The following is a 13,545-nucleotide window of genomic DNA, read 5'->3' as shown; positions in this document are numbered from 1 at the left end:
ACATCGGCCACTGCCGCACCTCACCCCGCTGCGGCTCCCTATCGCCGTGTGAGTGAGGGGCAAGGAAAGGGGGGGAGGGGCAGCAAAGGGAGGGAGAGCTCTTAGAGGAGAGAGGCAGAGGAAGATAAAGCCCAGGGGAGGAAGATAAGGTGGAGGGAGAACAACGGCATGGGGAAGATAAGGCAGCAAAGGGGAGAAAGATAAGGTAGAGGGAGAGCTCTGAGCAGGGTGAAGAAATGGAGGGGATAGGGCCCGAGGGTGGGGAGGTAGGCAGACGGAAGTTGTGTCTATCAACCAAGGTGTATAAAAATTTCGGGTTCGAACTCTTGGACATCATTGCTGGTTTGTGTTACAAGCTGGCGATGATGGTGATAGTTATCACACTAGCTCGTAAGATAAACCGGTGGTGATGGTGCTTTTCACCACCGGTTTATACAGCACACATGTGGGGACCTCCCTCTGGGAGTCCCGCTGATCCCCTGTATTAGTCCCCGGATCAGTAGGCTAATACAAACATCGTCACAGTTTAATATTTTAAGCAATAAAAAGGCGTATAATTTAATAGAAAAGGTTTTCAAGTGGTGCCCATCCACTGACAAGATGGTTTATAACACCTGGAGGCCTAACCTGCATGATGAAAGTAAGTCTGAGTACACTTATGGTTGATACTCAGCGAGTCCCAATAATTACTAAGTAATTATATACATTTTGGAAGGTGGATAAGAAGAATAGTTTAGGGCATATCCTGTGCCTAAAAGCATCTCTCGTATGCATGAGTTAGAAAGGTGAGAATTGAAAAGACTTCTAAACATAAGTTATTTATATATTTTAAAAGTTGTGGTCTTAGAGGAAAACTACCTCCTTCCTAAGTTTTATTCTAGAATCCAGTTCAACAACTTTCATCCAGTAACTCTAAGTCTCTAACGCACTAATCCCTTCTCAAAGACCAGAATCTCCCAGAATCGCGTCATAACTTATTCCTTGTTTCATCACCTAATAAAGTGCCACCGGAGTTCCCCACGGCATTCACACATCCCTTTCACCTTTAGTATTCACACGGCACTTGCTGTACCTCCGGTGAGCCTTCCATTATATATGCACACCTTCTCCACCCAAATCTCACCAAACCCCTTCTTGCTGCTCGCTCTTCTCCCTAAAATGGACGGAGTCCAAGGAGAGGAAGAAAGCCTTCTCAATGAGCCAGCGCTGTCACCGGAGGCAGCCACCATCATCGCTTTGGTGCTCGGCAACGACGACCTGCTGCGGGAGGTGCTCCTCCACCTCTCCCTCCCCACCTCACTCGTTCACGCAGCCTGTGTCTGCAAGCGCTGGCTGCGTGTTGCCTCCGGCCATGGCTTCCTCCGTGACTTCCGCAGCCTCCACCCACCCCGTCTCCTAGGATACTTCCCCAACAACACTCAACCTTATCCCAAGCTGTTGCCATGCAACGGGCTGCCCACCGAGCTCGAAGCCGCATCCCGCCACGCCAACACCTACTTATCCAGGATTAGTAAGCATCCCTTGTTCGGGAACTATGTGATCCTGGACATACGCAATGGCCGCATGCTCGTCTCCATGATAGATGCGTGTGATCAGACTCGACTCGCCATCATGGTGTGTACACCGCTGCAGTCGGCGCCACCGGTGCACCTCCCATTCAGTCAGCTGCTTTCCACTTACCGCGGGATCAACAAAGGTGAATTCGATATGTTCGAGTTCCTCCCGGAGGACGGAGGTGATGGGCTGTCCTATTACGAGGTGAGAGTGATGAAGCGTCACCAAGGCAACCCTAGGGTCATCTTGGCAACGGTAGTTGCTTGCGAAGCTGGGGTTATAGGCGAATGCCGTGCCACGGAGCCTATGAAGCTCCCAAAAGGTTTGTGCTGGTCATGCTGCTCAAAACGAGGGTTGCTTTGTGGTACAAAGTTCTACCTGCTCTCTAACGATGGGTACATTCTTGGGTTGGATTTGGTTACCATGACCTTGTTCTACATCAACTTACCAGAAGAGGTGGAGATGGTCAAGACGGAGTATGATTACTACAAAAACGTTGACCTCTCTAGGGGAGAGGGCTCTAACTTTTATCTTATCTACCTCAAGGGGTTCCATATCCGCGTTTGGATCCATGATGCGGAGCGCGGCAGCGAAACGAGCAATTGGGTGCTGGTCGACACAATCTCTCTGCTCAAGTATTTGGTCCTTCTGCGAAGTTGCGAGGGTTGCAGGATCCATCTTTTGGAAAGGAGTGGGGATAATGCTGAGTTTGTGTACTTGAGAGTATCAGATACACTGGATGATTACTCAGATGCAGACTATCTGCTTCTTCTTAAGAGCAGGGCTGTGGAGGATGTGTCTGAGAACCATTGGCGATCAACATCTCTGCTTAATCCCTTCATGATGGTTTGGCCTCCCACCTTCCCAGCGTTGAATGAGGAAGATGACCATGGTCATGTTGGGCTGTAATTTGTGTCACCTCACCTAAGTATGAATGTAAGTGAACAAAAGTCAGTTTTGTGTGTCTTGAGTCAGGTATCAAATCGCTAATAATTGTTCTATTCGAGTGCCTACTTGTAGAGGGGAGTCATTTCTATAACAGTGTTTGATCACCATGGCGTGGTGCTAATAAGCTCACCATTGCCGGCCCTAGAAAAATCATTGGGGGTCGTCCATGCTCCAGCAGCATTTCAGCCGGGCTGGAAATTTTGTGGGCTGATACTTTACGCCTTTTTTCTTAAACCGAGCTTCCAAACAAACAACTAATTGAAACTTTGATAGCACAAAAGAATAGCCAATACCTTGGATTGATGCAGGCGGTAGAGTGAAAGATTTCAGAGTGGAACGTGTCACGGACAATTGGTTAGTTTGGGTGGGTTGAAAATAGTAGGGTTTTTTTTTCTAAAAAGGGTCATCTCAAATTGTAGATTTTTTATACAACTCCATTGTTAAAACTATGGTGTTTTACCAAATCGATATGCTCCAATATGAACATATTCTTCTTTTCAAAATCTTTTTCAAATGTAAACATTGTTGACTTACTATTCTAATCCTTTCGTCCCAAATTACTATTCGTTTTGTCTTTTCTAGGTACATAGCTTTTGATATGCACTTAAATATATATTATGTCTAAATACATAGTAAAAATTATGTATCTAGAAAATGCCAAAACGAATAGTAATTTGGGACGCAGCATTTTGGATGTACTAGTTTATATTTTAAAAATGTTAAATTATTGGCTACAAAATGTTGAACAAAACCTTTCAAAATGTTACTGCACTATTTCAAATTTCAGTTAAAATTCTGAATTAGTTTTTTTAAAGTATTAATATGGGTTTTGAAAAAACTCTGGACCAAGTTGCAAACAACAAACTAGTAATTTGAGGGCAAATAGAATATGATTCAACAAGTTGCGTATAAAACTTTGAACACGTCACGACATATAAATGTTTGGGCCATATCACGTAATTTTCTGCATTAATTTATTGTATTCTTTTACCGCGTGTGAAAATCTAAACACATGAAACACAGAACACACAATGCATTGGTTGGAGAAAAACAAAAGAGAAACCTGGTCTGTTTTGCCTCCGCCGCTGGGCTGTTTTGGGCCATTTTGCCTCTGCTACTGGGCCGTGCGTGGACCGTAAATTGGTGTCTGCAATCCGAGGCGGCGGGGGACACGGTCGGAGATGGAAGTGGGGGTCGCGGGGGGACAGGTGACGGATGGCCCCGGCAAGCTTCGCCTGTCGCCGGAAGCCGTGGCCGCGGCCTCGGCGTCGGTGGCGCTCAGTGGGGACGACCTGCTGCGCGAGGTCCTCAATCCTCATCCGCCTCGTCCTCCCCAAGTTCCTCGTCCGCGCCGCCGCCTTGTGCATCCGCTGGCTCCGCGTCGCCTCCGTCCCCGTTTTCCTCGGCCGCCTCCGCCGCGTCCACCCGCCCGGCCTTCTCGCCTCCTGCCGTATCTGCCCGCTTCCGCCGTAGGGTCGCGGCATGCAGTGCAGCCCGCCGCTGCGACCGGTGCGGAACTTGGGCTTCCTCCCGCGGTGCCCACTACCGTTCCCGCAGCTACCTCAAGTTCGACAGGTACGAGTTCCTTCCCGAGGATGGTGGAGATGGCCTGTCCTAGCACCAAGTGAGATTGCTGCTCCACACCAACAGCCGAATTGACTTCGGCTCTTGGCACAATCAGCCGCGTTGCAAGCCGGAGTCATGGGGTGACGATAGCTGTACCTCAAGAATGTTAGAGCTCCCTGAAGCATGGAGTTGTTGCACAAACTCGAGTTTGCTTGTTGGCGCGCGGACGGGGAGGCTAAATCATTGGCGGTGAGCGTGTTTCTCATCGAGCTTCCGGATGGAGTTGAGAACAGTTACGACGGAATGCTTGAGCTGTCTGGCATGAACGATTCCAAGTTTTATCTTATCCATGTCAAGGGGGCACTGATGCTTATTTGGCTTCATGACACGGGTAATGATGGCGGTGCAGGCGATTGTGTGTTGACCGATACCATTTGTCTCGGCTTGAAGTTTTTGATCGTTTTGCAAAGCCTGCTTGGATGTTGAGCAGTAGAACTCAGGTTATGTTAGCTCGTGTTGGGGATAATGCTGGGTTTGTGTACTCGGCAGTGCAACGGGAATTTTTCTTGATGCATATCGGACAGTTGCCTGCGGTGTTTGAAAACTGGGTAACTTTGATGGCTTTAACAGGAACTTCTAGGTGCTAATCTAGTGGGTATACCACTTGATTTAGATAAACAACATGATGTCCTAGATCTACACAGTGACATCCTAGAGAGAAAAGATACCGACCGTCTGTCATCAAGGGATTGGTCGTCGAGGACGCCATAGCGTTGTCGGGTAGGAGAGGGGCGTAGTGCAGAGTAGAGGGCGACAGCGATATTGGTGGCGAGTCTTCCCACCGCTAACAGCGCCTCCACTAGATCGGCTAGGATTTTGGTGTCAGTGGGATTGTAGGCACGCTAAACGTTGGTTCTCGTGCCCCCGGCCCCCACGTCCTTTTATATGGCACTGCGTGACGAGGGCCCACCAACCATATATGGTTGGGGTGCCCCCGATCAAGGTGCTAATTGAGAATCAGGGTCGGATTTGGCCATTGGGCCAAATACGGCAGAGATCAATCCTAACATTCTCCCCCTTGATCTCATTTCATACTCATACTTGACCTTAAACTTAGCTTGGCACCCATTTCATCACAGATCAGTATATAAAGCATGTCTCGTCATAATAGCCAGTTACGTACTATCAGATTTGACAGCTACAACACACTTTTCTGTTTTGAAACAGATTCTTCTTCTAGGCCCTTAGTATCCAGGTATCATAGGCTTTCCTGTAAACCCATGCCGGCTAAGTGTTCTCTGAACACATTGAGTGGTAAGCCTTTTGTGAGCGGATCCGCGAGCATTTCTATTGTTCTTATATACTCTAAACTTATGGTATGATCCTAGATTCTGTCTTTCACAACATAAAACTTAATGTCAATGTATTTGGCATCACCACTTGACTTATTGTTTTGAGCGTAAAATACTAACAATAGTACATCTTTAGCGGTCTTTGAATGCTATCTACCACTCTTAACCCGGGTATAAACTTCTTTAACCAGTTCGCCTGCCTCGTGGCCTCATAGCATGCTACAAACTCGGCAAACATCGTGGATGATGTCGTGACAGTTTGCTTGGAGCTTTTCCACGATATAGCTCCACCTACGAAAGTGAATACATAACCTGATGTGGATTTTCTATCTTCTACATCTTCCGCAAAATCAGCATCTGAATACCCTTCTATTTTAAGAGAATCAGTTCTTCTATATGTTAACATGAGGCCTTTCGTGCCTTGCGTGTAACGCAATGCCTTATTTACCATTTTCCAGTGATCTATTCCTGGATTGTCTTGGTATCTGCTAAGTACCCCGGTAACAAAAGCTAAGTCAGGACGCGTACATACTTAAGCATACATCAAACTTCCGACAGCTAAAGCATATGGAACCGCTTTCATTTGATCGATCTCATATTGGTTCTTAGGACTCTGAAAATTCTCAAATCTGTCGCCTTTGACTATAGGAGCAGGCGTAGGTCTACTCGCATGCATACTATACTTCTTGAGAATTTTCTCTAAGTATGCCTTTTGCGATAATCCTAATACCCCCTTTCTTCTATCTCGGTGAATCTCGATTCCCAAAATGAATGAGGCTTGACCAAGATCTTTCATATCAAAGTTTGAGGATAGGAATTTCTTCGTCTCCAATAGTAGACTAACATCACTACTAGCAAGTAGGATGTCATTTCAGGATAAGGAAAATGAATTTCCCATTCTTAAACTTCACATATACGCAATTGTCCTCCTGATTCTCACAAAACCCAAACTTTCTTATTGTCTCATGAAACTTCAAGTACCACTGCCTGGAGGCTTGTTTTAATCCATAAATGGATTTCTTCAGATGGCATCCCATATGTTCTTTTCCTTCCACGACAAAATCTTTGGGTTGTACCATGTAAACGTTTTCTTCTAGACCTCCATTGAGAAAAGCCGTCTTTACATCTATATGATGTAACTCTAAATTGTAGTATGGTTATCTGGATAAGCTGGACCTGAAAGCAATTCAACCTTGAAGAGCCTAGGTGAGCGTGGTAGTCGATGTTATTTCTGGAGGAAAAACATTGGAGCCTGGAGCAAGTCCTAAATTCCTAATGAATGGCAAGGCTTGGTTGATCTCAAAGAATCATTTGAAATTTCCACTCTAGATAAATCCCTTGGTCTGATGTAACGTGGCTCTAAGCCATGCACCCATGGATCGGAGCAGGTAGATGAATCAGTGATAGTTTGACTTCAGCAAGCTTTCGGACCTGCGCGCTCTCTAACCATCGTTATCAGTGCTTTACATATATTTCCTGATGCACTTTGTTATGAATTCAGGATCTGTTTATACTGGTGTGTAGTTCTCCAGAAAAAATTAAGCATGTTAATTCTGGTTTTTTTGTTAAATATTTGGAGAAATTTTGAATAGCAAAGTCAAAGAGGTAAGCACTAGTGTTGGCATGCTACACAAAAGTATGCTATTCTAATTATAGAACTACTGTAACAGAGTTCTCTGAAATATATAAAAGTTTTCTCTTAGCAGAAAATATTTATTTTTGAATTGTTTATTTTTATGGAAATAATACTATTATTGTCTGAGCTTAGGCATGTCACTGGGAGTTCGACGCTGACACTGATTTTCCCGTACCCTGACGAACTGACACGTGTGATTTCGTTCCATACAAAGGGGAAATTTAAGATACACATTTTCGCTTCTCTGCCCCATCTCCTCCCGCGGCCCTCCCCTCCCCTGCTCCCCGTCTCCCCTCCGCGCCTCCTCTTGGCCTCCTCGCCAGTGTGGCGGCACCCAGCTGCGCCGGCGATGGCGAGCCGGACTCGCCAAATACGGCGGCGCTCGCGCCCGCTGTGAGCTCCGCTAGAGCACGGCCGGCACCGCCAGCGCGCGCGAGGCGCTCTACGTGAAGCGGCGATGTCGTCCCGGGCCCGCCTCTCCTCTATATTCGCCGCCACCGCGTCCTCAACGGCGTCTTCGCCGTCGCCGCGGAGCGCTCCCATTGACGCCCTGGCAGCCGCCACGGAGCGCGCTCGGGCCGGGACGCTCCGGCCGGCGGACGCCCACCACCTGTTCGACCAATTGCTGCGGCAGCCAACCAGCGTCCCGGAGCGCGCGCTCAACGGCTTCCTCGCCGCGCTGGCCCAAGCGCCGCCGTCATCGGCCTGCAGCGACAGCCCCGCCCTCGCCGTCGCCCTCTTCAACCGAAGGTCTCGGAATTCAGCTGGCCCACGGGTGCTGCCGACGACGGTCCACACCTACGCCATCCTCATGGACTGCTGCTGCCGCGCGCGCCGCCCAGACCTAGCGTTTGCCTTCTTCGGCCGATTTCTCCGGACGGGCCTGGCAATCAGTGCCATCCTATTCAACAGCCTCCTCAAGGGTCTTTGCGATGCAAAGCGGACGGATGAGTCTCTGGACGTGCTGCTCTGCAGGATGCCTGAGCTTGGGTGCGTGCCCAATGTTATCTCCTACTCTGTTCTTCTGAAGAGTTTCTGCAGTGAGAAGAAAAGCCAGCGAGCGGTTGAGCTGCTCCAGATCATGGCCAAAGAAGGAGGTGTTTGCTCGCCCAACGTGGTATCATATAACACGGTCATCGATGGTCTCTTTAAGGAGGGTGAAGTAGCTAAAGCATGTGATCTGTTCCATGAGATGGTGCAGCAGGGGATTTCACCTGATGTGATGACTTACAGCTCTATTATTCGTGCACTGGGCAAGGCCAGAGCAATGGATAAGGCAGAGATGTTCTTCCGACAGATGGTTGATAAAGGGGTTCAACCGGACATTTTTATCTACACTAACTTAATCCATGGATATGCCACTTTGGGCCAGTGGAAGGAGGCAGTTCGGGTATTCAATTTGATGGTCGATGATGGCATTGTACCTGACCACCATATTTTCAATATACTGATTCATGCATATGATGCACGTGGAATGATGGGTGATGCTGACGCGATGCTTATATTTCATGAAATGAAGCAGCAAGGAGTGAAGTCAGATGTAGTCACCTACTTGAATGTCATTGCTGCATTTTGCAGAATGGGCCGGCTGGATGATGCTATGGACATATTCACTCAAATGATTGATCAGGGATTGCCACCTAACCAAGCTGTTTACCACTGCCTGATTAAGGGTTTCTGTACTCATGGTGGTTTGGTGAAAGTCAAGGAATTACTTTCTGAGATGATCAGTAAAGGTATGCATCTTGACGTTGTGTTCTTCAATTCAGTAATAAATGACCTTTGCAAAGAAGGAAAGGTCGTGAAAGCACAACAGGTATTTGACTTCATTAGACATATTGGGTTGTGTCCTAATATCGCTATGTTTTGTTCACTGATGGAGGGATATTGCTTGATTGGCAAGATGAAGGAAGCGTTGAGAATATTTGAGTCTATGGTGTCAGCTGGACTTCAACCTAACGTTGTAGCTTATGGTACACTTATTAATGGCTATTGTAAAAGAGGACGGATCGACAATGGACTGAATATTTTCAGAGAAATGTTGCTTAAGGGAGTCAAGCCCTCAACTATTACATACAACATAGTTATAGGTGGGTTATTTCATGCTGGGAGAACCGTTGCTGCAAAGGAAAAGTTCCAAGAAATGATTGAAAGTGGAATACCCGTGGACATTGGAATATATAACACTGTCCTTTATGGACTTTTGAGAAATAACTGCTTTGATGAAGCAGACACTCTGTTCAAGAAATTACGTTCAACAAATGTGAAGATTGATATCGTAATTATCACTACTATGATTTCTGGAATGTTTAAAGCTAGGAGAATCGAAGAAGCTAAGTATTTGTTTGATTCTATATCAGCCAACAAGCTGGTGCCTTCTATTGTGACTTACAGCTTAATGATTACAAATTTCATAAACGAGGGGTTGCTGGAAGAGGCAGATGATATCTTTTCTGCAATGGAAAAGGCTGGCTGTGCCCCTAACTCTAGACTGCTAAATCATGCCACAAGGTTGTTACTTGAGAAAGGTGAAATAATCAGGGCTGCTAATTATCTTGCTAAGATTGACAAGAAGAATTTCTCACTTGAAGCTTCAACCACTGAGATGCTTATCTCTCTCTTCTCAAGAAAGGAGGCATGGCAGGAGCACATAAAATTGTTCCCTGCAAAGTATCAGTTTCTTGTGGGCGCCAGCTACAGTTGATACATTTTATATGTGCTTAAGTACCCAGAGTATGCTCTTGAGTTTTGTATTTCACATGGTATATTATCTGCAAGCATGCCAGATAGCACTGGACGCTAGAGGTTACAAAGGAAATCAATGCCAATATGTGTGGTAGAAGACTATGTGGTTCGAAATTAATTTGCGTCTCTTAAATTATGTAACTATTGCTACAGTTCAAACAAGAAATGATTTACAATTCATTATGAATTCTTCCTAAAGAACTTCAAGGTTCACATCCTGGGCACCTTTGCATGCAAAAGTATAGAATCCTCGTCTACTTCAGTATCGAACATTTTGTTCAATAATGACATATACAGCCTTCGGGTCATAATGAATAAATAAAGCTAAAACATTTGCTATGAACAGGTGCCAATAATGGGAGGGATTGTCAGTCTACCATTAATAAAATCTTGCTGTCTGAATTTTAGTTTCCGATACTCAGTATTGGCACTAGGAGTACTGAATTGAAAATGGCACAAGATATGTTCATATATGGCACACTGGAGATTTTTTGTGCCATGGTAGAGTTTGCCACCATTTATGTGCATGGAGGTACAATCATGTCAGATAAGCGTGAGGCACTGGATGTCGATAAGGAAAAGCGCCTTGTGGTTGTGTGGACAATGAATCGGTGCTAAGGTATACTATACTGGAAGACTACTATGGTTCAAACCTGACTGCTTATCTCCCATGTCAGATAACTGCTTCATTCTCCAGGCAGTTGTTTGTTTGAAAACACTGCAAGGTTCACTGCCTAGCCACATTTTTTGAATGCAAAAGCCTAGATTCCTTGCGTACATGAATGCACAACTAACTGATGAAACATTTATGTCAACAGTGCATTATATCCCATATGCCAGCAATTAATTTTAGTATACTTTAGAATTTTCATCCACAGTTTTCGAGTTTCAACACTGTCCATTCCCTATATAAGTATATAACCTTTGACATATCCGTTGCTTTCCTTCTTATTATTGTCTTTTCCCGCTCTCCTACTCTACCTGGGGACGCAAACAAAATTTGTTCATTTTGTATTGAATTCACAAGGATGCCAATTGGTTGTGAAGTTTTTATCTTCCTGCAGGTCTTCTGTCAAGATGCTTAATGCAGCTGGTTGCATTTTATGGATAAAGAGAATTTTCTGTTTTTGCTCTGGAGATATCGAGGATACTAGGTGGCAGCGCTGCATGATCTCAGGTTTGCTTGTTGCTGGCAATTTCTATATGTTGGGTCGGAAAGGGTAAATTGTTGGATTGGGTTTGGCATCTACGAACTTGTTTATCAATCAGCCAGACAGAGTATATTGCAGTTATCATGGGATGCTTGAGTGTTACGTGCACATGACTAAGTTTTATCTCATCCATGCAAGTGATCGTGGATTCTTGTTTGGCTTCATGATACCGACAGTGATTGCAACACAGGAAACATTGCTGAGTTTGTAGGGTGGAGAGAGAATTCTCCTTGGCCCATATCAAAGGTGTTCGAGTACAGGGTGTGGAGTTACCTTCATGATGGTCTGGCCTCCCAAATTTTTGAAACTGAACAATCCACTTGATCTAGTTGAGTGATCCTGCAATAATGCCTTTTCCTGTTGTCTATCTAGGCTCGAATTCATCCGAGACGAATTCTGGATTATGGGTGTCTTGTGTTAGTTCACTTATTATGCAATCTCTCCGTATGACAAGACAATGTTCACATTATGTGGTTATGATCATTTTATTCTCTCTTAATTATCTTAATTGTGCTAGCATGGGAAAAAGGAGAAAAGATGAAACAGAATGTGTGAAAATGTAAATCTTCATCAGTAGTGGTTTCATTTAGTGATAAGGACATGACACACTTAGATATGGCCGTTCATAAGGTGAGCTCGTTCCTCTATATTCTTTTTAGTTATTTTGAGAAGAGATTGCTACCTAAAGGTATTATTACAATTAGGAACCATGGAGAGGACCATGAAGTACTTGAAGAGAGGCATGGTGGCAGAGAGGACCAGCGAGGAACGTCCAAGCCAAGTTGGAGGTCTAAACTATATCAAGTTCGAGTCCACCTCGGAGTCCAAAAGCAGTCCGCCTTAGAATTGACGCCCAGATCACATACGGAGTCCGTTTTGGACGTTCTATATATGCATGGAAAGCTGAGAATATACACTTTCCAATGGCACCTGTACCATATCAAAATTCCACCTGAGTCAACAGGAATCATCAAAACAAGTGGACATACATAATCTACCAGGTGCTGCATCACCTTTTGTCGGGCCTCAGGCCTTGTAAATTTGCTTGGGATTTAGACCCAAGTTGGTGTGCGCCCCAAACAGGAGGAGAACGCCCAAGGTTGCCCTAGGTCGTCCTCTCCCTTGGCCTCCACCTCTTTGATATATAAAATTTAGTAGCCGCCGCTCTAGATACTCGGGTTTTGTTTAAATTAATCTATCTTTGAACAGTTTCGCCGTTTATCGGTTTGTGAGACCCCAACCTGTGTGCTTCGTATTATTAGCAATATTCAGATTGCATCTACTTTGTTCTTACTTATGTTCTTCGATTCGCATGCAGTGATTAGCCTTCGTGGCGAGGTCAATCGGGCTGCGCATGATTGATAACTAAGGAGAAGTGGTGCTTCGATTGTGGGTTCGGATCTTGTTGATCAGAAGCTGGATCGAGTGTATTGCTACTCCATCAAATACTCACCTAATGAAAGATCGGGTATCATAGTTCCCATCATTTAGTGTGATCTGATATCTGTGATGGTTCACTCGTGAAGTTGTGGTAATTTTTTTCCCTATAGAGGGCTCTCAGCTTGCATTAGCTTCTTTTTTTTTGATTCGTGGAGTTGTGGTAACTTTTTTAATCCTGACCATCATGAAACATGATTCCCTTCCATCCATAGCCTCCCGCTAGCGATGAAAATGGACAGGAACGGGCGGAAAAATCCCTTAACTATGTCCAGTTCCATATTTTTTCATCGGGAACGGGAGCGGGACGGAAAGCGGGATAAACGGGTATACGAAAACGAATAAATGTGGGCGGAAATAAAATAGAAACGGACGGGAACCGAGACCATACGCAAGGATGACACGTTCCAAATTCCAAACCAAGTAACCAACGCCAGCCACACTGCCACAGGCAGACCGCAAGGCAACAGCAAACTGCAAACCAACACCAGCCAGCAGCCACAGGCAGGCCGCACGCATTCAGGCCGCGCCAAACCAACAACAACCATAGGTAACAGCAAGATAGCAAGCTAAAAGACAGTAGACAGCCACACGTTCTAGTTTAAGCAAATAGTTTTAGTTCTAGTCCACAAATCAGCCATAAATTACAAATCAAGACCACAAGTCCACAAATGTTTTAGTTCTGGTCCACATATTTCTTCCAAACTGTCACAACTCACCCTCTTCATTCATCTCGTCTGGATCACTTTCCATTCCTTGTTCCTAAAAGAATCAATATGTAGTGTTTAGCTAGCTGAAATAACAATAACGGTAACCATATCGAATGTTTAGCAAGCTGAAATAACAGTAACGGTAACCACAGTGATCGAACAGAGGATACATCATTTGACCCTTGAAGACTCATTTGACACATTATATACAGTTCGTCATTGTGAAGCATTCTAAATATAAATCGGATGAGACATACCTCATCATTCAAGGGGTTCTCGGATGAGACAGGAGTGGTCTTTGGAGGTCGCACGTCAGCTAGAATAGAAGGAATATATTTGGCATCTGAAAACAAATAAACACGTCACAAATATGAATAGTTCAGTGC

General features: G+C 45.2%; 2 protein-coding genes across 2 annotated transcripts; both read left to right on the top strand.

Annotated features, from left to right (window-relative positions):
* Positions 1–759: 759 nt before the first annotated feature.
* LOC117864642 (uncharacterized) lies at positions 760–2,555 on the top strand. The gene has a single exon (XM_034748765.2). The coding sequence runs from the start codon at positions 1,096–1,098 to the stop codon at positions 2,461–2,463; it is 1,368 nt and encodes a 455-aa protein (XP_034604656.2). The 5' UTR covers positions 760–1,095; the 3' UTR covers positions 2,464–2,555.
* A 4,743-nt stretch (positions 2,556–7,298) lies between these two features.
* Positions 7,299–9,988, top strand: LOC117865840 (uncharacterized). Its single transcript, XM_034750081.2, has one exon. The coding sequence runs from the start codon at positions 7,514–7,516 to the stop codon at positions 9,758–9,760; it is 2,247 nt and encodes a 748-aa protein (XP_034605972.1). The 5' UTR covers positions 7,299–7,513; the 3' UTR covers positions 9,761–9,988.
* The last annotated feature ends 3,557 nt before the right edge of the window (positions 9,989–13,545 follow it).

This window comes from Setaria viridis, chromosome 7, assembly GCF_005286985.2.
Source record: "Setaria viridis chromosome 7, Setaria_viridis_v4.0, whole genome shotgun sequence".
Taxonomy (NCBI): domain Eukaryota; kingdom Viridiplantae; phylum Streptophyta; class Magnoliopsida; order Poales; family Poaceae; genus Setaria; species Setaria viridis.
This window is presented reverse-complemented; position numbering and strand designations above follow the sequence as displayed.